The sequence below is a fragment of the Patella vulgata genome, chromosome 9 (genome assembly GCF_932274485.2).
Source record: "Patella vulgata chromosome 9, xgPatVulg1.2, whole genome shotgun sequence".
Classification (NCBI taxonomy): domain Eukaryota; kingdom Metazoa; phylum Mollusca; class Gastropoda; family Patellidae; genus Patella; species Patella vulgata.
Window position 1 is genome coordinate 21,244,225 of NC_065887.2, and position 24,543 is coordinate 21,268,767.

The 24,543-nt window shown below is 38.1% G+C and overlaps 1 protein-coding gene across 2 annotated transcripts; it reads left to right on the top strand.

The window, feature by feature from the left end:
- The first annotated feature begins 1,979 nt into the window (after positions 1–1,979).
- On the top strand, positions 1,980–12,052 carry LOC126831739 (tripartite motif-containing protein 2). Of its 2 annotated transcripts, none has more exons than XM_050562389.2 (3): positions 1,980–2,177; positions 6,775–8,653; positions 9,142–12,052. In XM_050562389.2, exons 2-3 carry the CDS (start codon positions 6,842–6,844, stop codon positions 9,292–9,294), a joined length of 1,965 nt encoding a protein of 654 aa, XP_050418346.2. In that variant the 5' UTR covers positions 1,980–2,177; positions 6,775–6,841; the 3' UTR covers positions 9,295–12,052. The 2 variants fall into 2 exon arrangements, with proteins under 2 accessions (XP_050418346.2, XP_055959396.1); XM_056103421.1 differs by lacking the exon at positions 1,980–2,177 and adding an exon at positions 6,522–6,625.
- Positions 12,053–24,543: the final 12,491 nt, after the last annotated feature.

Sequence of the window (24,543 nt, forward strand, 5' to 3'; positions counted from 1 at the left end):
CCCGGGCTGTGGAATTCATAGGAGCGGTTGATTCTTCACTGAGCCGCGCTCTCCAGTTTTTACTCCTGACCGTCACCCTTCTCGACTGAGGACTATGCGATCTTTGTGAGTGCGTCCGAGTTTGAGAGAGGTACGGGGAAGAGCCGACCAGGCAAGATATTAGGTCGATTGATCGAGATACTTTGGGGGAAAATAAACCACGCCACTTGAACCTCCCCCACCCCCAAGGTCTACTGAGAGGCATGAAATCAAACATCTTATCGTGATAGCTATAGATTATAACTCTGCGACTATTGATACCCACTTTCATTCACTATAAATATTTGAAAAAATTAAATACTTCCGCCAATTGTGTGCCAAATAAATGTGACAATATTGTTTGAAAATGAGATCAGTTTATACATTTCCAGATAAAGTGGGTAGAGATATATAGAGAGAGAGAGAAATGAGGTTTAACGTCCACTCGACACAAACTAGGTCATTTCGGGACTAACATATGGTTCGATTTTATTTCAATAATTCGCTTGCGCGTAGGGGGGTCTTTAGCAGTGGGAGGAAACCGGAGGACCCGAAGAAAACCCACGAGGTTGGACAGGCGACCCTACTCCTTGTCACGTACAGCTGACTCAATGACAGACCTAATGATACAGCGCGCACGTGCTAACCATTCGGCCATCCAACCCCCCGAGAAGTGGGTAAAAGAAGCATGGTAATCCAAACATATTCATATTACCGACCAGGGAAGATCTCCAAAGCCATTGAAATGTCTTTTCGTCTATTTCTACACAAATCACTGCCTTTCTTTTTACATATTAGTGTTATTCATTCTAATGATGAACTGACTTCTTGTTGAACTTATTTGCATTAAAACATGTTTTTTCCAATAACAAGTCGCTGGAAATGTTGGAGATGATGGAAGGGAGGTCACTTGTGATTGAACAGGTTATGGGTAAGGACTAAGCCCACTTTTCTTTTATCCATAAACGCTAATGTCAAATCCGTGCAATGTATTGCGATATAACTTGGTGAAATTAGTTGTAAGTGGTATTAGGAGGCATACTACTTCATGTTCCTGGAACTATGGGAGCTGTAATCCGAAGACATGATTTACACAATCGTTTCACAAATGTATTTGAACAAATCTTAAAGATGCATTGTGTAATAATAATAACCTTTATTCGTACACTAAGTACAATAATACCGAGGTCACGCTGGTGGGAAATCATCGGCGATGTGGAAATAAACAACTTTTCTCCCGATGGTTCCACACGGATCGCAACCGCAGCCGCAATCCCCGAGAATATTCGGGGATGCAACCACGAAATGTGTTACCGAAAGGCCATCGAACCGTCGCCAACATTCGCCGATGCTTTGGGGATACCTCAGTGCAAATAATATTTCGCGGAAAATTCAGGGAGGTATCGCGGAGTTTTCCGTGGATCTGGAAATTGTATCACAATTTAAAAATTGTATTCGAAAAGACCGTAACTTAAAAAATGAAACAAAACAGCTTTGGGCGAATGTGCTGTAACCCAAAAATCATTTTTGGTATCGCCGTCTGTGTGGTATCATAAATAGATGACAGAATATCACTGGATATCAAAGCCACAAACCTTTTAATTACTTCGTGAGAATAGAATCACTATGTATAAAATACAAGATTAGATATGGACTTTAGACACAACAACAAAGATCCGTTAACATTGAGATAAACCACTTTCAATTTTGAATGATTGTTCTGATAAAAGACCCTGAAACCAGTTTTAATTTTTATATCTGCGGTGTATTTCTCTAAGCCTTTTATGATAAATAAAAATGGTATATGACATAAAATATAATTTATAGTATTATATTATAAGCTAACTATAAAATTGTCAATAACATATAGCTGCGAGCTTTCCAGATCGATTTTACCTCGTTTCACTAAATTCCACACTAGTGACTAAGCTAGGCGGTTATGATAATGAAGCCGGGAGAAATCAATACACGGCGACCGAATGGAAGGACGTGTTAACTTGCTGAAGAAGACAAAATTCTTGTAGAGAGCATTATTATAGGAAATTATAGGACAGACTCTTCTTAGTTTCTGCATTAAGTTCCATCTTGGCCACGTGTTTTGTATGTTGAGACTGGTGACTTTTGGTGATATGGCAATGGTTTAGGATATGACTACGCAGGTAATGTATACAGCTTCACGTGGCCGGAAATGTTATCTATGAATATAATATGGTATTGCAAATTGTCGTGCTATAGCTAGGGTGTGCTTGGTGCACTCGGTGCACTCTTTCAGGGGCACGTTATGGAGCATCTCACGTGTGTTTCTAGCTTTGAAACTCCGTGGTAGGTTTTTATACTCTTCTATCGGCTGACCTTTTATAATCAAGGATGAGTGATGTTTACATATTGTGAGAAAAAACAGTCGTTGTTCGTGACTGATGAGGGGGTGGGGGTACACCGGCGGATCAGTTACTGGAAACTGAACTTATCTCTTCATGTTGTAGCGAATGTAGCACCAGACAAATGGTAACATTTTACGATAAGAATACATTGAATAGAGTCTTAGGGTTAAACACATCTTATGTTCCAACCTAATTATGATTATGGCATCTCCGCCCCCTACAATAATTTGCAATGGATCCAATTTATGAATGTCTAGCATTGAAATTGTCCACAAAACTATACATTTTCCAGTAATACGCTCCTCGTATCCCATTGTAAATCTACGTTTCTCTACCCATATCTAAAATACCTGTCTAGGACCCTGATAATGCCACGCCAACCATGTTTATTCTCATGTCTACTTGTTGCAATAACACTGTATAGGGCCGGATTAAAACTCACAGAGGCCCTAGTGCCCCTATGTATATGTTATTCAAAATATAAACAATTATAAATAACCAACAATCGCCATGAGTCTGAGATTTTATACTCGTCCTTATTAATTGAAAGTTCTTCATTAATTTTTAAATTAAATATTTTAAATTTGAAATCTAACAAAGTGGCCATTCTGTGGTGCCCCCATTAGCATGATGTCCTAAGCACGTGCTTATTTGGCTTAATGGTTTATCCAGCACTGACACAATAGTATAATAGGTTTCTGAAAACAAATCATAACAATCATAGCTTGCAACAACCAACAAGACAGGCAGTCAGGATGCAATTTTGTGAAAAAGAACATTAGAAATCTCAAAGACTAGTTTGATGATGTTAATAAGCAAGTTGCCTAGAATTATGGCAAATTCAACCTATTTACCACTTAACTTATGGATGATGGGGTTTATTAATACTTTTTATATTAACATGGTTAGATACAATACAGTATAGGATGTAACAAACAGTCAAGCGATCAATCTTATTAATGATGCACTATATCTTTATGTCATACATTAAACTAAGTTCATAGATATCCGCAGGACGCAAATTAGTATTCTGTCTATTATTTCGTCAGTTTTAACCGTACTGAAAATGGTAAATGCTTGAAACGTGTTGAATCTGATTGCAGTCAGATGTTCTTCAGGACGTTTTATAATTTACCCAATCTCAAGTTTACTTAGATATACATTATGGGAGATTAGATAAGGAGCTGGCAGTTCTCACTATAATAGTTAAAAACTAGATAATGTAAAGGGAATTTGCTGAAAATTTCAGTCAAATTGATCCACTCTGAACCGAGAATTTAGCGATTGAATTTTTGGCCTAGCCTCGATCATCATTACTAAAGTCGGTACGATAAAAAAAAACATAGTTGAGCAGCAAATCGGATCCTAATCCAGTAAATATCGCAGGCTAGCGATGACATCGAGAGTTGATTATGGTCTAGATAAGTTAATTAATGTCTAATTAATAATTACCTTTCACAATCACGCTAGAACATCGTATTCATAACCTATTCATAACCCCAGGGAAGTCTCGTGCATAACACTGCTGAAGTCATATCAGATCTTGTCAGGTGGACACAATTAGGACCATAAAGGCGAAATTGAATAAATAAAGATACAAACAGATTGGAAATTTGTTTGTATTACTACTGTAAAAGGGTATTGGTTTTGCTTTAGTACAGATATTTAATTGGTGGTCTGAAGATGTTCATTATAGAAGTAAGCAAACTATACCTAGGGCTCTCTCAGCCTCGGGAACGAACCTGGATTTCCTGCGTGCCCCCTCCCCCCTTTGTTAGTGGTGCAGGACATATATAGTGTCTGGCAAGAGACAGTGTATAACCATACGGAAGGTACGAAAATAACTGAGATTATGTGTATACATTGGCGTGCACGTAAAAGAACCCTTGACAGTTGCAATTCACTGTCCGTCTTCATTAGCCCATTCGGGGTAGAACAGTAGGATGTTAAACCCCATTTCATTCCATATATCTATGGCACCGTATAATTTGACGCTTCTCTATTATTGACAGAATATTGGACACGTTTAATTTGAAATTTAGTACATTTAAAAAGAAATTTTGCGAGTGTTGATCATTAAAAATAAAATGTCATCCAATATGTATTAATTTACAAAATGATGTCAAATCTAATCAATCATGCGTGCAGGGCCTATAATAAATTGAAATGATAAATTGTGTCTGAAAACGACGAAATGAAATGAAATGAAATGGGGTTTAACGTCCTACTGTTGTGCTCCTAAACTGGGCTAATGAAGACGGGCATATACAGTGTGCTATGAGGGCAGAGTTTACGGCGGTCCCGGGACGCCATTTCAGTGGGTAATCACATCAAAGAGTGAAATTAAGCTTTTTTGAAATTTAAAATTATCTTTATTAACTTTTGAATGAAAACTTTATCTCATCTGTTTTTACAAATATAAAATGTCTTTTGTTCTTAGATATGTTGGCACGGGGCATCGGCAAGCCTTTGCAAACGAATGTTATCATTAGCGACTTTGATCAGTTGTTTATGGATTTCTCTTAAAGCAATCCTGCACTGGATTATTCTTGATGATCATTCTACCTCCAGTAAGAATTGAAAAACCAGGTTGGAAAACGTCTTCTTTAGAAAATATATATCATAAGCGAATAGCATATTATCATTGGTAAAATAGTTCACAGAATTTTATGCATTTATACTAAAATGCCGTCGACATTTGGTAACAGATGGTGTAGATTTGTCGATATCTGACTAGTTACAGTGTATACAAATATTAATATGCATGCCTAATTAATATTGATGGATACATTTATTATTAACTAGGCTAATCAACCTATGCATTATTATTGAATTTCAATGTAAAATATATGTTTTGAAATATAGTTAACCGAGTTTTATTATTAAAATGGAGGAGAACAGTTCCAGGTGTGATAATTATATTAAAATGCAGATGATGAAAATGTTCGAAACATGTTGCAGATATGACCTAGGCTTTTTTAAAATACAGTTGTGTACTGTATGGTTGTGTACTCTGTTTTATTCTTAGAAAAGAACAGCGAACAGTTATTTATCAGAAATACTGAAATGTCAAACCCTTACTCGTACATGTCATTATCGTTAGCTATATGGTGCGACAGTTTGAAGCAATGCTCACCAGCCCATTTGCACGAAGCACTATGTAAAATTAGTTATTTTCACGAACACCTCAAATAAGGGGGAGTAAATTATAAAAATGTTCTGTATTATGTTTTCAACGTATGTGGTTAATCATAGTATCGTCTAAGAGGGGTGGGGTGGGGACAATATAAAGAAGCAGTGGGGAAATAACCTAATTTCTGCTGCATTTATCGCTTATTGTTTTACTTTTACCCTGATATCGTCTAAGAGGGCCATGGGGGGGGGGACAATATAAAGAAGCAGTGTGGCAATAACCTAATTTCTGCTGCATTTATCGCTTATTGTTTTACTTTAACCCTGATATCGTCGGGGGCGGGGGGGGGGGGTTAACGCGTGCGCTTCAAATCATAAGGTCTGCCATTGAGTCAACGATACACCTTGTACGTGATAAAGAGTGGGGTCTCCTGTCCAGCCTCGTGGGACTCCTCAGTTTACTTTGAACTATTTTTGGGTAGCCTCTTATAAGCTTCCCTAAGTACTCTCTACACTCCTCCTCGGTTAAAACTGCCAAATCCACTCTAAGGTATGACAAAATTCAATTATAACCCCCCCCCCCCTCCTGTGCCCCTTCCCTTCCCCCTATATCCCAGTGCTTCAGATCCGTTGATAAATGCCTAGTTGTGCCTAGTTTACAGACTTGTAATATAATTGAATTATATTAACTTCGCAGGTGTTGTTATGTATATATACTATGCACCAAGATAACAGTAGATCAATATGTAAATCAAGTTTACAGTGTGACATACTGTACATAGGTTTGCAATATAACTAGCTAGAACCGGTCCCCATAAACATATTCTGAATAACTGTGTATTTATACTTAATGTATGTGAGATAACAAGGTTTGTGTGAACTGGGTAGCTATATCTTCGGCTTCTGAAATCCACATCCATACTATTGCTCAAAGTAAAAAGAAAATGTGTATGATTACCACTTGTGGAACAGGTAGTACCACTTCCCAATTGGGGCATCCACATTATTGCTCAATATATGTAGACGAGGATGCCTTGTGCGATACAGTGTATGTTTGCCTCTTCTGGAACACTCTGTACCACTTCCCAATTGAGGTATCAGGTACACATTTTTGTTGTACTATTATTTCAGCATGATGATTGTTTATGTGCCATTTTTTTCACACTGTGGATTTTTTTTAATCATTAGATTGCTTTAATGTGACATCCATGTCGCGTGACACTTTTGTGTTCTTTATTTTCAGGAAGCACAGTAAAAAAGCAATGTAACTGAGATTCCAGTATATACTTCTTCTAACTGCAAGACACAGAATGGCTTCTACAGAAATTCCGGTTGCTAACAACATCCACTCTTTGACGAATGGTATAGAAAATCATATTGAATTCACCTCAAACCTCACCTCACCAGAACCCCAAGCAGAAGACACAATCATTACGAAATATTGTCTGGACTGCCAGATATCTATAACGGAAACTCTCTTTTCCCAGAAGCACTCTTCACATCACGTTAAGGCAGTTCATCGTGACACAAGTGTCCGTGAACAACAGTTCGTCCTCGTGGACACTATCAGCCAAATTAAAAGAGATACTATCCCAAAATTGCAAAATTCCATAGCAACCTTGGACGAAATAAGAATCGATGTGGACAGAGGTTATCAATCAGTGACGGACAGCATAACGCAAAAGTTTGATACCTTAGCTCGGCTCTTAGAAGAACGACGACATGCAATGCTTTCTGAGGTAACAGCTATAACGCAAAACAGACAAGATCGTTTATCTGAGCAAAGAGATTCGGCATACAATACCTTAACGATTATCACCAATTGTTGTCATACGGCTATCAACGCAACCTTCGAATCTGAAGATGACCCAAATCTTTTAGCAACGATCAAATGGAAGCGTCAGTCTCTAAATGACTTGTTGGCATTTCCAGTTCAAGAAGCCCCAGAGCCTCCATGTGCGATGCTCTTTGATTCTAGTGGCATGGAAGAGATTCAGGGTCTTGTGAAAACGTTTGGATGCATCCAAAGTGCAGGAGCTTCTAGATTAGACGTGCAGATAAAAGGAGATGGCATTAAGCACTTCGTTTTAGGAAGACCAGCAAAATTCAACATTACCATAAAGGACAGGGTTTTACAGATCGAGAAAGCATCTTTAGTTGTAGAAGTCGTGGACGATGGCAGCACAGAGAAGACGATCGCTACGGTGACGGAGTTGGAGACTGGTTGTTACGATATTAAATATACACTTGCTAAAGATTGTGTGCATTTCGTCCACGTTAGAATCTATGGACAATCCATAACGAATTCCCCATTCAGAGTTGATCCAAAGAAGGAAATAGAACCAGAAATAACATTTTCTCGGATACCGAAGAAACAGTCAAAACCACCTGGTCGAAATAACAAATCACCACCAAAATATGTTATGACAGCCAAAAACACCATGATAGAGGACGACTTGATCATGAGAGTTGGAATCAAAGGACGTAATAAGGGCGAGTTTATCAACCCACAGGGAATCTGTTGTGCTAATGGTAAGATACTGGTAGCTGATAGCAATAACCAGGTGGTTCAAGTCTTTAACTTGGACGGAGAATGTAAGCTGAAGTTCGGATCCCCGGGTAGAGTAGCAGGAAAGATTCAGCGTCCGACGGGAGTCAGTGTTACCAATAACGGTAACTTCTTGATTGCCGATTACGAGAATCGATGGATCAGTATTTTTGGTCCAGATGGAAAATATATAAATAAAATAGGATCCCGAAAGCTTCTAGGTCCAAAGGGCGTAACTGTGGATAAAAATGGTAGGATTATTGTTGTGGATAATAAAAGCAGTACTATTTGCATCTTCCAGAACAATGGAAAACTTCTGGCTCAGTTTGGTACTCCGGGAAATAGAGATAACCAGTTTGCTGGGCCACATTATGTCGCTGTGAATTCCAATAATGATATAATCATCACGGATTTCCACAACCATAAAGTAAAGGTCTACGATAGTGATGGTCAATTTTTGCATTGTTTCGGTTCTAATGGTCAAGGTAATGGTCAGTTCAATGCCCCCACTGGTGTAGCGGTGGACAGTCAAGATAACATCCTGGTAGCCGATTGGGGAAACTCTAGAATTCAGGTAAGAACTTTTGACTGTTGAATATTTTCGTTGCAGGTGGGGGATCAGATGGGCAATTCAGATTTTGACCTAAAGACTAGATGTATAACCCATATGCCTCCTTGTCTACTCTAACCTCTAAGGGAGATTTTCGACATTCAACTGCATCGGAAATCATACTTTTGTCATTTTAAATCCATGGATCTTTGATATTTAAAAGATAGCCGGATAGTACAGTCTCGCTGTTACTTTATGACTTAGACTGTTCCATGTCTGTAGCCAGTAAGTCATGTGGCTAACTCCTTTGTTATAGGCCTTGTAGTTCAGTAGGTGATTCCTGTTGATCATCATAAGGAACTAGATCAAATTATTAGCTATATATCGACTACAAAAGTAATTTGTGTTTAACTGAAACACTTAAAGTGTACAGGTTTAGACTGTGGGTCAATAATTGCATACATACCGGTCCGATACGGCTAATCCACATCTAATTATTGTTTGTGTTACAGGTGTTCGACAGTCAAGGCTCGTTCTTGTCTTACGTGAATACATCAGCTGAATTGTTGTATGGGCCACAAGGGTTAGCTGTAATAACAGACGGACAAATAGCTGTATCCGACTCCGGCAACCACTGCTTTAAGATATACAGATATCTTCAGTGAAATCATGCGACTGTAAATGTAATCATTTAAAACGACATATGGCTTTTGTTATGGAATGGTTGAATACGTTTTAATAAAACATCTCTAGTTTTTACTCAGCTTTAATTCATGGTGGTAAGATTCTTCACAGAGTTCCTGCTTCAACATTCTACTTCAAAGATCACTAAAGCATCTTTATGCATTTCACAGGCATTTATGTGTACATAAATATGGCGTACAGATAGTGCAATAATAAACAAAGACGTGAATTTTCGCTAACTGTGTTTGCACACACTATATATTGTGTATAGAACATGGTACAAAGTTGGTGTTGTAATACCCTGTGTGCCTATCATATTGTGTCCAGTATTGATTCATCTTGTCTGCATTATCATATGTGCGTATACGATGTCAAGTTTCAAACAATAACACACTTGATATTAAGAACATAATCATGTTGCTGATCGGACGACAAAGAAACATAGTAATAACCAGATGAATTCTAGTTTGATGTGCCTGCCCTGCAGCTTCCATACGAGTATTGTTATTGTGCCTCTCAGCTTGATTGGAGAACGTGGACTAATGTGTCTAACCAGTATATATGTGCAATATTAATTTTATAGATGATTATATAGTTTAGTGCTTAATGATAATATTCTGAATACAATTATTGAGATCTGGAGTTCATAGAGTGTAATTTTTAACATCTTTAGTTGTGTTGGTTAAATAATTAAAACGCTGATCCATTGCTTGATTATCATACGAAGAAAACTTGGTGTGTGAACGAAGACGATTAAGACGAAGGATTGTGATCAGAAGACATGAGTAAACGTTTATCATTTAATTAATCCTCAAAATTAGGATCCGTTTCCTATATAATTCCTTTTGGGTTGTCTGATACATTTAGTTATCGGAATCAAAGTCAATTTTGATCCGCACCCTTCTGTTTTGAGAATTTACAGTGCAAACAACCATAGATTAAGTATAATAGTGGTAGAATGAGTTTCATGTATAGTTATCACGGGGTAGTGTAGAGCTTTTAACAGTTAAAATGTTTCAAGAAGCGAAACGAAATTAATATAATATTTATTTGCATTGGATCATTAAGGCAGTAGATTAGATGCTTTAAGAGTTTTATATTTTTCTTACCTGGAACATGGGGTTTGACAATCCAATATCAACGCATTAACGTGCTTCTATAACAAATACCTGATTTTCTTTCATTAGCATCAAGTTTATTTGTATTCAATTGCCTTACATGTTATCATACTATTTTTAAATCCTTTTGTAGAAAAGTAGAACCATAAAATTGTGACGATACCATCAGAATAATATATTCACCGATATTATTGAAGGAATGCTTGCTGTGGTTTATCACAATTGCCATAACATAGCCAATATTTATACGGTTATATTATTATTATTTGTCACATTAAATTTCTTAAATATAGTGTAGAATTGGTCAATGTGTCTCTTAAAATAAAATATGTTAACTATACGATAACAGCAATCTAAACTTTATAATGAAGAAAATAATGCGTTAATAAAATCCAGCCAAATAATAATTAGCATAGGACTCTTTTAAAGTCGATGAATGAAAGCCTTGCATTGTTTAATTTCAACAAGAGTTGGATTGGATTATCTTGTATTTGCATCACATTCGTCATTTATGTATAGACGTTACGGATGAACCATAGCAACAGATCTGTATTTAAGATCTATATATCCGGAATCTGTGAATGACCAAATTTCATTGGTGAACGGCATTATTGTCCTTTAATGCCTAAAAAATTATATCTTTCGGCCATGCAACTTTTATTGCCAGACATGACCCATAATTATTTATCGACCATTTTTGACCTTTCTGAAATAAATGTAAATTAGCGAAAGATTGTAGTGGAATGGATTCAGTTAGTTTCTTTACGTTGATTGTTGGTTAACGATTTCACAATTGTGTTGTACAAAATAAAATACACTCATCAAATATCTAACATTTTATTTCGTCTTGATTTCGTAATGTCACCAAGTTGTTAGAATTGTTATTGTATGTGTAGCAAATTATATTCTATAGTACATTAATTTATTGTAGTTTGTTACCTTCTATTAAACATTATGGTATAGCAGTAGTTTAAAGTTAGGGCCAGGGTGCTACCAAACTTTTTTCGCACTCTTGCCAGTTTTCACCCCATTTAATCAGTTTGAAATACAGCTGACAGTGTATATTGTAAAGTAATAGCTTCGCTTAGTGCGTCTTATTTAATTGGGTCAGATATACACACGATTCAGTATTGATGCAAAAGTACATGACAAATTAGCGTAGAATACATGTACTTGGACCCTTCAAATTATGAGAAGTTATATCAGGTGCTCGTAAACAAAAATATTTAACGACAGTAGACATTTTAGGCCACCCCTAACTTTTAGTGAGTGGAAACTACAGAGAATATATATTTGTAACACCCCCCCCCCCCAATATCTCCAGGTGTAGGCTTACCATTACCCTTAGACTGGAATTTTGAATCTGATTGTCCCTTTAATAACCGTTCTTATTCAAATAACAAACGAATATTCACAGAAACACAATCCATACAGAATCATCGTTGCCCTGAAATAATTGGATCTAAGTTATCTCAGTTATCAATGGTCTGTATCATATAATATCATCTGCTTTAACTAAGAGATGGCAAATAATTTCGATGATGTGCTTTAAAAAAAATGTACATGTAATTATTTAACAGTGTATTATTCAAATCTTGCGCTTGAATAAATGAAATAAAATTTGTTTGTTTAAACTTTTGACTTTTAATTCATTGCCATTAAAACATATAAGAAGCTATTCTTGACAGTTTCTGCAACAATGGGTTTGTCCTTGTAATCATAAACTGCAACGAAGCCCCGACCAGACAGTAAATATTAGCCAGAAACTTAAGGTGTGGTAATTCCAGTACCTATCCCAGTGTTGTTCGAAAAAGTTATTCGTCGTGATTTTCACTTGTTTCCCCTGGCGCTGGACGGGAGGGTATGGCAAGGAACGCCTCCTCCCCTTCAAGAAACTGAGGTCCATCCGTGTGTAGGCCAATCTAATTAAAATATAGATCTATATTTCGTTTCGTTTTTTATACTTTCGGGGGCTGTAGTAAAGACAAGTAAAAACGAAATTTTGAACTATAAAAACGAAACGAAATTGGATCTGTGTTTTAATCAGATTGTGTGTAGGCGAAAACGCGAAACGCCGCTGTCGAGGCAAAATGCTCATAGTAGCACACGACACAGCTACAGCTCGGAAAGGGGTCCATTTCCTGAGTTAAACTGCAGGCATTGTCTATGTAAACCTACTCTCTATATATTTCTGGCATAATAAAGAATTTAATTATCCCAGGAGAACACTGTGACCCGATTGTTGAGTTAATACAGGATATCTGGCAAATACCCTTTGAAATGGATTGGTCATTAAAGACAAAATGAAATGGGGTTTAACGTCCTACTTTTCTGCACCGACTAGGATAATGAAGACGAGAATATTATAAGCCACTCAGTTTGCTATGATGGAAGTTTTGCCTCGACGGCAGTGCTACGACCAACTCTTATTTCGAATTCCAATTGTCAAGGGTTGTTTTACGCGGCTCCCTACTAAATTTGGTTATAACCAGTCAAACGGACCTTGAATAGCAAACCTAAAAGTATACTACCCTGAAATCAGTGACCGTTATGCTGTACATTTCTCAATACCATTTGCATAGGGAGGTTCTCAAGTTCCAATTAGGAAAAACTTTCAAATTTAGAAAATATAACAATATCGATTCTGCGTATTAAAACAGAGCATACATGGCTGTCTTCAGGAATGCACGTACATAAAATATCTTTTTATTCTGAAATATACAACGTGAAGAAGTTAGTGGCTAACACAAAAGTGAATTAGTACAATAATAAGACCAACGAATGTAAGTCCAGCCCGAAAAAACTTTATTCAACTGCTAACGATCTTCTGAACATTGCAAAGTCGAAAAACATCCTATCTGAGCATGACTTATCAGTAGCTTTTGCCGAGACATTTGAACAATATCGTAAATCCGATTAGATAAAATAACAAATCAGACATCATGTACAGCACAACCCTCACCTTAGACAGGCTTTTCTTCAGCCACTTTCTGCACCTTCACCAACTATTCAGAACCTAAACTCCGTAACATTATCAAGAAATCAAAAACCAAATCTTGCATGATAGATCCATTGCCTACATGGTTACTAAAGAACCATATCGATGTGTTTATTTAACCTGTGCTAGCAATCATTAACTCCTCCCTTCAAACTTTTATATTCACAGATGACGTTAAACAGGTCATAATAACACCACTAATCAAAACAGCCACACTGGATCGTAACTATCTCAAAAACTAGAGGTCTGTCAGCAACTATGTGTCAAACCTTTTGGAAATATCTGTCCTTCTCCAGTTGAATGATCTACTTGGACACAGCGGACCACCTCAATACACTTTGGGGCGAAATAGGTTCAAGAGGAACAGTGTTTAATTGGTTCAAATCATACTTACCAGCAGAAAGTGCTCATCAATGGTAGTTACTCAACAGACATGACCCTGCTTTGTGGAGTACCACATCCCTGTTTTGTAGAGTACCACAAGGGTCAGTCTTAGGTCCTGTAGTGTTTATTATATTCACCAAACCTCTGAGGAGGATAGCACTCAAGTATGGATTAAACATTCCCTTATTTGCCAAAGACACTCGGCTATATATCAGCATTGATACCAAAACACAGCAGGCATCCGTGACAAACATCTAGCGTTGTTTAAAGGAAATCCACAACTGAATGACACTCCATTTTATTAAACTTAATTCTGATAAAACAGAAGTGATTTTCGCAGGTACAAGACAGAAGCTCCAACAAATCAGAGACTGTAACATAACAGTTGGGGGGGGGGGGGTCGAATGGTTAGCACGTGCGTGCTCTATCATACGGCCTGTCATTGAGTCAACTGGCGTGGTTTCGAATCCCCGGTTGTACGTGACAAGGAGTAGGGTCGCCTGTCCAATCTCGTGGGTTTTCTCCGGGTCCTCCGGTTTCCTCCCACTGCCCTAACCTTATTAATTACATCTCATCGAACTTGACGAAAATAGAGCTGGCCTTAACAAATAGATTTAGCCACCTGAATATCTTTTATCGCGAAAATCTTACATGGGAGATAACTCTTTGACGACTATGCCAATAGAAAGATTATTAATTTAATCGTCATACTCATAGACTGTATGGTAAATTGCATACAATATATGGTCCTATAACTTTTTCGGAACAGTTCGTAGAGTCTAACCGTTATATCAGCAAAGAATCCAACATATAACAAATATCTGACCAAGGTGGGTGACAAGCTCGAAAGAACCTATGGTGCAAATATTATTTTTCATAATGAATTCCCCAATGTTTATCACACGATCCTTCCACCTTAAAATCATAACTATTCACCAATCAACCTAGCATACAATCAAACTTCAAATCCGTTTAGAAAACACAATATAAACAAAAACGGACACGCAAAAAGGCAGAAAGGACGATGGAGAAGGATTTATCTGCAATAAGTCGAACGAATTTGTTGAATTTAAAAAAAAACAACAGAATTCAAGTCCAGAATGAGACGTAACACACGTAAATCTTTCCCCTATAAAAATGTGTTAACACTCCGGTGATCTTAATCTTTATAACCACAAAGAGTCGAATTATGTCACAATCATCTGATAAAATAGTTGAAAGCGGTTGACCATTTCGATTCTTTGCTAGCCCTGGTCAAAGAATTCTATAGAGAGTGGCGTCATTTTAGTAGGCGATCACCCTGATTCATGTGTTATACTTTCTGATCCTTCATCTCCAAAATCACGAATATTCACCAAACCTGGAAATTCTAACACCCTTCCTCGATTCTAGACCAAAATGTCAACATAAAATACCATGCAAAAGGGGGAAAGGATGATATGGGGAATTACTCCATATAGACGCACTTCAAACAAGGAAGTAATTATTAGTCTACGTCCTGAAAAGAAATGAAATGGTGTTTAACGTCCTACTGTTCTGTCCCGACAGGGCTAATGAAGACGGGTTTACGTCATGCGGTGTATGCAGAAGGCTGGGGTCCTCTCTTGTATCGAATTTCAGCTGGAAAGGGTTCTTTTACGTGCATGCCAATGTGTACACGGTTTATCGTCCCATGGGAACGACTATACGTTGTCCCTTGTCAGGCCCTCTGTCCTGTACCCCCCACCCCCCACCACCCCCACCACCACCCCTTTCTCTCATGTATAGCTAATGGCCGGCTCATACCCTTTGATAATGGAATACTGAATATAGATAAGCTAGATAAGAGCCCTGGATAGTGCATCATTGTACAGTGAAGATAAGACTGAAGACTAGCCGAGTGCCCTTCTTAGTCTCTAGTCAACAGACGTCATAATTAAACAAACAAACGACATCCGTAATATAACGAGACGGTGTTGGTCTCAAGTATTCTAAAACAAACATCTTGCTCAGTTATTTACTTCTGTGTGCTGTGGTTTAGATAATCTGATAAATCTTACAAAAATACTCCATATGGCGGGTTTCAGGAATTTGAAACGATTACCGGTCGACCGTCGAAGAAACAATCAAGATGAAAATCCATATATTTCTAACCAACCTTTACTGATTTTCTTATTGCTGGTACACTAGTCGTATGAGAGAGAGAACGACCGAGCGAGAGAGAGAGGGAGGGGGAATTAACGTCCACTTGACACAAACTAGGTAATTTCGGGACTAACGTATGATTCAATTTTATTTTAATAATTCCCTTGCGCGTAGGGGTCTTTAGCAGTGGCGAGAAACCGGAGGACGCGGAGAAAACCCATGAGGTTGGACAAGCGACCCTACTCCTTGTCACGAACAAGTAGGGTATAGAAAGCCAGCCATTTGACTAGATGACAGATCTTATGACGCATTCGTCCACCCAACCCCTCTGCCACATACAGACCTGGTATCAAACCATTGACTTGGAAGATAACAGTCGTTAAACTGTTTTATCACCCAATAATACATTCTACAGTAGATATCGCTTATGTGATATATTTCATAATCTACTGCGATATCTCCTTAGGAGATATCGCTTTACATGAATTTGATTGGTCAGTTGAAAAGGAACTAGTTTTTTTTATTTTCAAAGAACACTTCATTTCTTATTTAAAGTAACTTTTTTTTATTAAAAATGAACTATTGTTATTCAATTGACCTTGATATATCACTATGCCGTTATGTTCAGTAAAAGTGAAATCTACAGCAAAGAATAATATTTATCTATTTGTGCATGTAAGAAGGGATTGGGTGATAAATAAAATCTCCTCCTAGTCTTTTTTGATATCAAAAAATATCAACACTCGTTGATAAAGTAAAAAAAACTCGGCAGAGCCTCGTTTTTTGTTACTTTATCAACTTGTGTTGATATTTTTTGATATCAAAAAAGACTGGTAGGAGATTCTCTATATATCACCTAACCCGTCTTTTAAGCATCTAACAATTCGCGGTCCGTACAGATAAACGTAGTTAAAACCACTGACGGAAGCACTTAGATAGTTGCTGTATTCTGCACAAATAGGTATATGAAATCAAACTTATCGAAGTGTGGATTTTTCCAGTTTACACTAAAACTTAATTTTAAAAATTTGATATTATCAGTCTCAGTCGATAAACTTAGTTTTGAAAAAAAAATATTGCCGGTAGGAATGAATTAATGTTTGTTTTAAAATTATTCGGAAAACCAGGCCCGTAGCTAGCGGGGCGGGAAGGGGGTGGGAAAAATCGGCGCCCATTGGACACAATACGAAGCCAACGACCAACTTGCCCATATCAATATGGGCGCCCCATAATGCCTAGGGACATTGGTTGGGCGCCTCGCCATCCATGTCGTTATATATGAGGCACCCCAAATGGTGAGGCGCCTCTTAATGGATCACACGATTAACACCACAACTTGATTGATGGGCCGCTCAAAACACCCAATATATGAGGTGCCCGAATCGGCATGATTGGTGGGTTGCCTCATTCGGGTCAAATTCACAAGATGGGGATGAGATTGATTCAAGCTCGCACCAGGCGTGATAATCTTCAAAATTTAAATTCACGAGATGGGGATGAGATTGATTCAAGCTCGCACAAGGCGTGATAATCTTCAAAATTCAAACAAGTCACACTCTAACCCCATTCCGAACTTTTCGTTTTTCTAATAAATTATTATAGGTACGCTAAAGTCGAATTCCTTCCTTCGAATTTTTATAATGTTCACATCAAAATGACATAATACGCCAATATCGCAAATTCAGATTCAAAATAGAAATTTTCTGTCATTTTCATAGTTCCTCTCCTCTGGTGCTAACACTATTTTCCCAAATGTTCTGGAGTGAGAGCACCCTAGACCCTTCTCCGAAGGGAGGCGCATTCACGGTGCCGTTCGCCGTGGATTGTCAAGTGTAGGCACATCGGGGCCCATAGAAGCCCCATCGCCGCCCCCAGAAGCCCCTCCCCCTTCAACATTTTTGGGCTAGCTACATGTACGGGCCTGAAAACTTTTATTTGGATAATGAATGAAATGGAGAATGATGGCACGTCAGCTCCAACCTGGTATATTTGGCCAAGCCCATTGCATAAATGATCATGTGTCGTTACCGAAGTGTTTTCATTTAAATTTATCTCTTGTCACCCCATTTGGATTATGGGGTCCGACAAAACACTTACACAGTGATTTAGCAAGTGTCCCCGGCGCCCAAACACAGCTGCTCATAATTTCAGAAATAAGCAATAAAAAAAAATAAAATGCATTTAACAATTTATAGAACAATTGCTATAACAGGTGTAATTTTAGGTTTCAGACTGAATTAAAGGGATGGGGGTATTATACCAGCGCCCAGACGTCTATTCCTCCCTTCTCGCCACCCATCCTTAAACGCTACTGCAGCGATTGACTATATCAAATTGTCTTACTAATGGCACGTGACATTCAGACGAACGAAGACAATGGTAGGGTGACCCGTGCACTTTACAGAAAGTTGGTCTCGACACGGCTAAATGTGCACGCTTCAGTTGCGTGTCTCGAACTGATTTCTGACTACCCCGCACTCGCTTTGAGTCGATAAATAGCCATGGCACGTGCAATTCTCTACAAATATATCAACTATTACAGCCGTAAAAAATCTATTGTTGACGTTTTTGAATAGCAGTAAAATTTAGCTTCTTGGTTATTACAGCAGCTTTAGTAATTACGTTTGTTTTATTTTTTAAATTGCTTTATCATTAACTGTACCGTTAAGAGCGGCATCTTTTGGTTTAGTACAAATACTATCTCTGAATCACTTTCTTTAGCAGGAACATGATACTAGCAGTAGTTTCATTTTACTTTTACAAGTTTCTTAAAACAATTGTTGAGTTGTCTAAAGTGCTTATTTCTAAATTCAATTTCTTGTTCTAGCTTTCTGTTATGTTTCGTAAAAAAGTAGTCTTGATTATCCCGACCTGTCAATCAGACGTAGAATGGTCGATAGACTGGTTAAGCGAGACTAATTTCAAAACAAGGGCACGTAACCTATCTTTTACTCAAAAGTGTCTGGATGTTATGGACGCAACTTGGAACCAGTTTTCAGTATATTATTTATAGATGATTAATGGTCATAGCTCATTAAGTACAACATGATCGTTTATTTAGTGACTATAATTGTGTGAAACTGATTTGAGGCTTGGCATATATATAAATATTGTGGCGTAATTGTCGAGATATTTGGAGATATTTATTTATGGTGGGTCACCCTACCATTGACAATGGTCAAAACGTCCTAAAACGTATTTCCCCGGCTACAACCGAGTTATTTTTCCTGGTGAATATTCACATCATAACATTAATTGGATACTATTCTACCGTTTCATAATTTCAAGTGTGGTGCAATAGGTTGAAGGTAAACACTTGATGGTCCAAACTAAGAAGCTAAGAGATATCCACAAAATACAAAATACTCTCTTTTCCCTTGACATATTGCTACTTGTGAATAAGGATAGCGTCTATAAGTGGGGAGTAATTGGACGGACTAAAAGTAGAAATATATCTTCACTTTCTTACACCCTTGCCAAATATTTCTATTAAAGAGACAATATCACATACGGGTATAGGTTGCTGCGCTAATTTCTCAATTTAAAGTAGCTAAGTCTCTAACTCAATATCATCCCAAATCTTCGACATTGAAAACACGAATTACTTGTCAATTTAAATCAACATTGATGTTGTGATCTTACCGGGAAAAGATGGGCTTCTGATATCCAATATTTAAGACAAAATAAACATTTTACAATTGGTACACGAATCGTGTACCATAATGCGCTTCAGCGGCATTTGTAATAAGGGACTCGAAAAAGAGGCTAGGCATATTCCACTAAAACTATACTAGTCATGTCAAGCGGTGACGCCATATTCGTATCTGGAGAGCATGCGCAATAAATACTATCAGTGTAGACTGGAATAACTAGACGCTAGAGAGTGGCATTCGATCGAGACTTCTGGCGTATTTCGCCGAACATAACTGATTAGAAATTACAGTAAAAACAGAAAAGATTGAATGTAAATCAGTTTATATACATTCATATTGCATTATTATATGCGTTGCGGCCCATTTGTGTCAATTTCTAGGCCCCAAATATTAGCGATTTAGCTCCTTTAATTCTCCTAATTGCTGGGAGAAATATTGATTCGCGCCCAATGTTCATTGTTCAGATAATAATACCGATTACCATAAGCAATGAAACAACAGTGCTACCGAGTTTTGGTTTAAACAATGGACAAGCTACTGCAGTGTAGGTTACGAAATCCGTGTGCCGACCGAAAGGAATCTTTGAGAATTTTCAAGACATTTAAATGGACACTCCAATGTATAAATATAAGAGTGTAATAAAGGCGTAATGCTCCAATATATAATTGTTTCTGTTATTTTAATAGGGTGGTTCTTTAGTTTCACTGAGCATTTTCTGAAATAATTTTCTGAATAATTTGGCTTGATTAACTTAAAGTAGCTAAGTCCGTAACTCAATATCATCTAAAATCATCGACATTGAAAACACGAATGTTTTTGCAATTTAAATTAGCATTGGTGTTCTGATCTTGCCTGGAAAAGGTGCGCTTCTGATATCCAATAATTAAGACAAAATAAACATTTTACCATTGGTACACGAATCGTGTACCATAATGCGTTTCACCGCCATTTGTAACAAGGTGCTCAAAGAATGAGGCTAGACATAGTCCACAAGTCATGTCAAACGGTGATATCATGTTCTTATTTGGAGAGCATGCGCAATAAATAATATCGGTGTTGACTGGAATAACCAGACGCTAGAAACTAACTTGCGGTTGAGACTTCTGGCGTATTTCGCCGAACATAACTGATGATAATTCACAGTAAAACGGACACGATTGAATGTAAAACAGTCTATATAAATTCATATTACATTATTATATGTGCTGCGACCCATTTGTGCCAATTTCTAGGTCCAAAATATTAGCGATTTAGCTCCTTTAAGTGCCATTACACACAACCATTGAGAACACTATCCGTTGTTTATCTATCGACAACGTCACTTACTGAGATAATGTAATTTTGGTTGCCAAAACCTTTATGAAAATTCGTTTTCGAACCCTGTTTCCATGCACATGATGTGTTTAATGAAGTAATAACATTATTACAACTTTAGACATTTTGCCCCACTTTTTTCAAATAAGGGACCCATTTTAATGTTTCCAGTGCCCACCCCACTCCGTACTCACCATAACTACAGACGGGGTGTCTCTTTAAGAGATATAATATGATCTGTTATTTGCAAATGATTTGAGTTAAATATAAGTTTATTATAATCCACCTGTTTGTGTTGACATAAACTTATGAAGGGTGTTCTCTAATTTCAGCGACAAAGTGAGCGGGTTCACAAAATTTAGGTAGGTTGTTCTCCCCAAAACTCTATAATTGCGCCAAGGTATTTGTGGGGTGCAATCCAGCCCCACAGTTTGTGGCTGGGAAAAAACAAAAATTAACTAAACTTTGGGAATGGAGAAGAACAACATTCCTGCGTGCTAATCCACGTGTGAGTACGATGGTAGAGTAAGATTTATATATATACTATTCAAAAAAAGTAGGGGATATTTGATTTTGGGGGCATAATACTAAAATATGCAAATGACTACGAAAAAAGTCACTATAGAACCTAACAGAAAAAACATTTCCAGTTACATGTGACGCCCAAACGCACCAATAGATACCGCATGGAATGCAGGTGATGCTTGGGATCATCATGGGGGTCCAACCCAAGATTTGCACGACTCTGACTTTGAATGTTACAGTCATTGTGGCATTGAATTCCAGGGTGGAAACATCAGTTTAATTGTTTTAGTGATCAGAAAACAAATTTTGATATGCGTCGGCTTACCCAAAATGAAAGGTTACGTGCCCTTGGCATGCTACAGATCGGCACAACACAGGCGGTTGTGGCGCGGACGATGAATGTTTCTCAGTCTGTCATAAGCAGGCTATGGTCCAGATACCGTGATACACAATCTGTACAGGACAGACCACGCTCAGGTCGACCAAGGGCGACAACTCAAGCCCAGGATCGATTTATCCGTACCTTGGCCTTGAGAAATCGTGTCATCACAGCAAATCAGATCAGCGCTCGTCTTCAAACAGACACTGGTGTGAGAGTGAGTGGCCAGACGATTCGGAATCGACTGCATAGGGGTCACCTTCGCGCCCGACGTCCTCGCGTGATCCCTTGTTTGAGAGATCATCACATTCAGGCAAGACGTCGTTGGTGTAGGGATCGTCAACACTGGGATAATCGACGCTGGAGCAATGTGATGTTTTCAGATGAGTCAAGGTTCACTGTTGATTTTTTGGACAGACGTAGGAGGGTGTGGCGTCGTCGAAACGAGCGCTTCCAAGACGTTAACGTCATCAGACATGATCGATTTGGGGGTGGTTCTGTTATGGTGTGGGGAAGCATCACTGTTGCTGGAAGAACGGCTTTACATGTTGTTGCAGGGCGTGTTACAGGCCAGTACTACCGGGACAACATCTTGGCAGTCCATGTTGTGCCGTTCGCACGACGTCATGGCCGCCGTTTCATCTTCCAGGATGACAACGCAAGATGTCACAGGGCCAGGATCGTTACAGGTTACCTCCAACAACAGAACATCACCACATTACCTTGGCCAGCACTGAGTCCCGACCTCTCCCCCATCGAGCATGTCTGGGACATGCTTGGACAGAGGTTACGTCAACGTCAACAACGTCCTACCAATGTCCAAGAACTTGCTGCTGCGTTGCAACAGGAATGGGACAATCTGGACCAAAATGACCTTAGACGTCTCATTAGGAGTATGCCACGTCGGATCAATGCTTGTTGGGCAAACAGAGGAGGATTTACCCGTTACTGACTTGGTTGTGATGCTGTGGTAACTTTGCTGTTTGACCCCGGGTATCATTTTACCCTTATAATGGTCAGTCTGTGCCTTACTTAGTCTAACGATCATTTGGAATAAATCGATGAATGTGAACTTCTTTTCATTTTGTCATTTGTTTCTTCGTCAGCTTCATTAGGTGACTTTAATAACACTTAAAAATCAAATATCCCCTACTTTTTTTGAATAGTATATATGCAGGACCAGTAAATTTCTTGGCGAAATACTCGAATTGAGGTATACGTCCTGAATTAAATTGTATCTTAGTTTTTCTCAGTAAAGGGGGTTGTTGGTACACGAAACGTGGATGTGACCAGCCCCAGACAATGTTTGTATTGTTATGCCCGTCGGAGTAGGACGTTAAACTCCACTTCATTTCCTGCGGGTGTGGGGTTCATGTTATAAGGGAGTCAACTATATGGCCTTTCAACCTTCTGCTAAAAGTCACTATAATCTTGCAAATAAACTCCCATTTCAGAACTTTCAGCTGTGTCAACCGTTGATTTTGAATTCTATCTATGGGATAAACAGTGAAAGATAGTCCAGTCCTTTCGGCCTTTGCCTCAAATTCTGTTTAGGAAGGTTTCATCGATTATCAGATAAAATTATGTCTGAGCCGTTTGTTTGATCAAATACAATATACCGTACGTTTAAGAGATGCATTGTAGTCGGTAACAATAACGACGTTTTGATAATAAGAAAATGAAGATCTGCTTTTTATACGTTCTAGAACGTCCGGGGCAATTTGGTCTCTAATTTTCAAAAGATATTATTGCCTGAAATCCTGACCCATAAAATATCTTTGTATTAAACTTGGATCTGACGATCAATGTTTTATATATAAAATAGGGTTTAAACAGAGCAGGTGTGAAGACGAGGGCCTATGGTAAATATAAGAACAAACACTTTACGACGACGACCGTTTTACGACACTTTGAGATCGTCTTATGTCAATAGGCTGGCTCCACTTAAGACGTATTCGTCCTCTGATACATGAGAAATTGCTGTGTGTTTGTTTTCAATATTCACTATTGACGCTGCTTTGTGTGTGACCACGTTTTCGTCAATATGAGAACCACTATTAAAGCCTTTGTGATTTGTTCATATTGAAACACTCATCCGAGTCCCTTAATTCTCCAAATGGACGCGTGAACTTTTTCATATTCACATACATTATTTGACTTTAGCTTAAGACTGCAAATAAATAGATATATGAAATCTAGTCAATGAAAATTGTTTTGCGGGAAGGTCGGATACAAGATGGTGATTGTATTTTGAGTATGAAGGGACAAAATGGCTTTCGTGACGTTTTACAGAATTACAAGCACATGTATGAAATGTTATGTTAGACTAACAAAGACCGATGGACGACAAAAGCCGTCACTTTTAGGTTGTGTAAGAGAATTGACCAATGCGTTCGTCTTCCACATGCCTCTGCTCGAGTCTATGGAAGGGTATCGCTGCCAATATTAAATGCTCTGCTAAAATGTCTTTTCCATTGATTATATGTAAAAAGTACAATGTACAAAGTCCTAATACCGGTAATGACAAGGTCAAAATACCTTTAAGGCAAGAGTTAAATGTAAAACGTCAAATGTTAAGTGTTAAATGAAAAATGTTTTGTGGGAAAATGCTTTTTTTGACGTGTCTACATTTTACATTTCTCTCATTACATTTTACATTTGCTCTCTGCCACATCCCATTTGTGCAGAGAGACAGATATGTCTGACTGGTTATATACCATCGCTATCTATTTTAT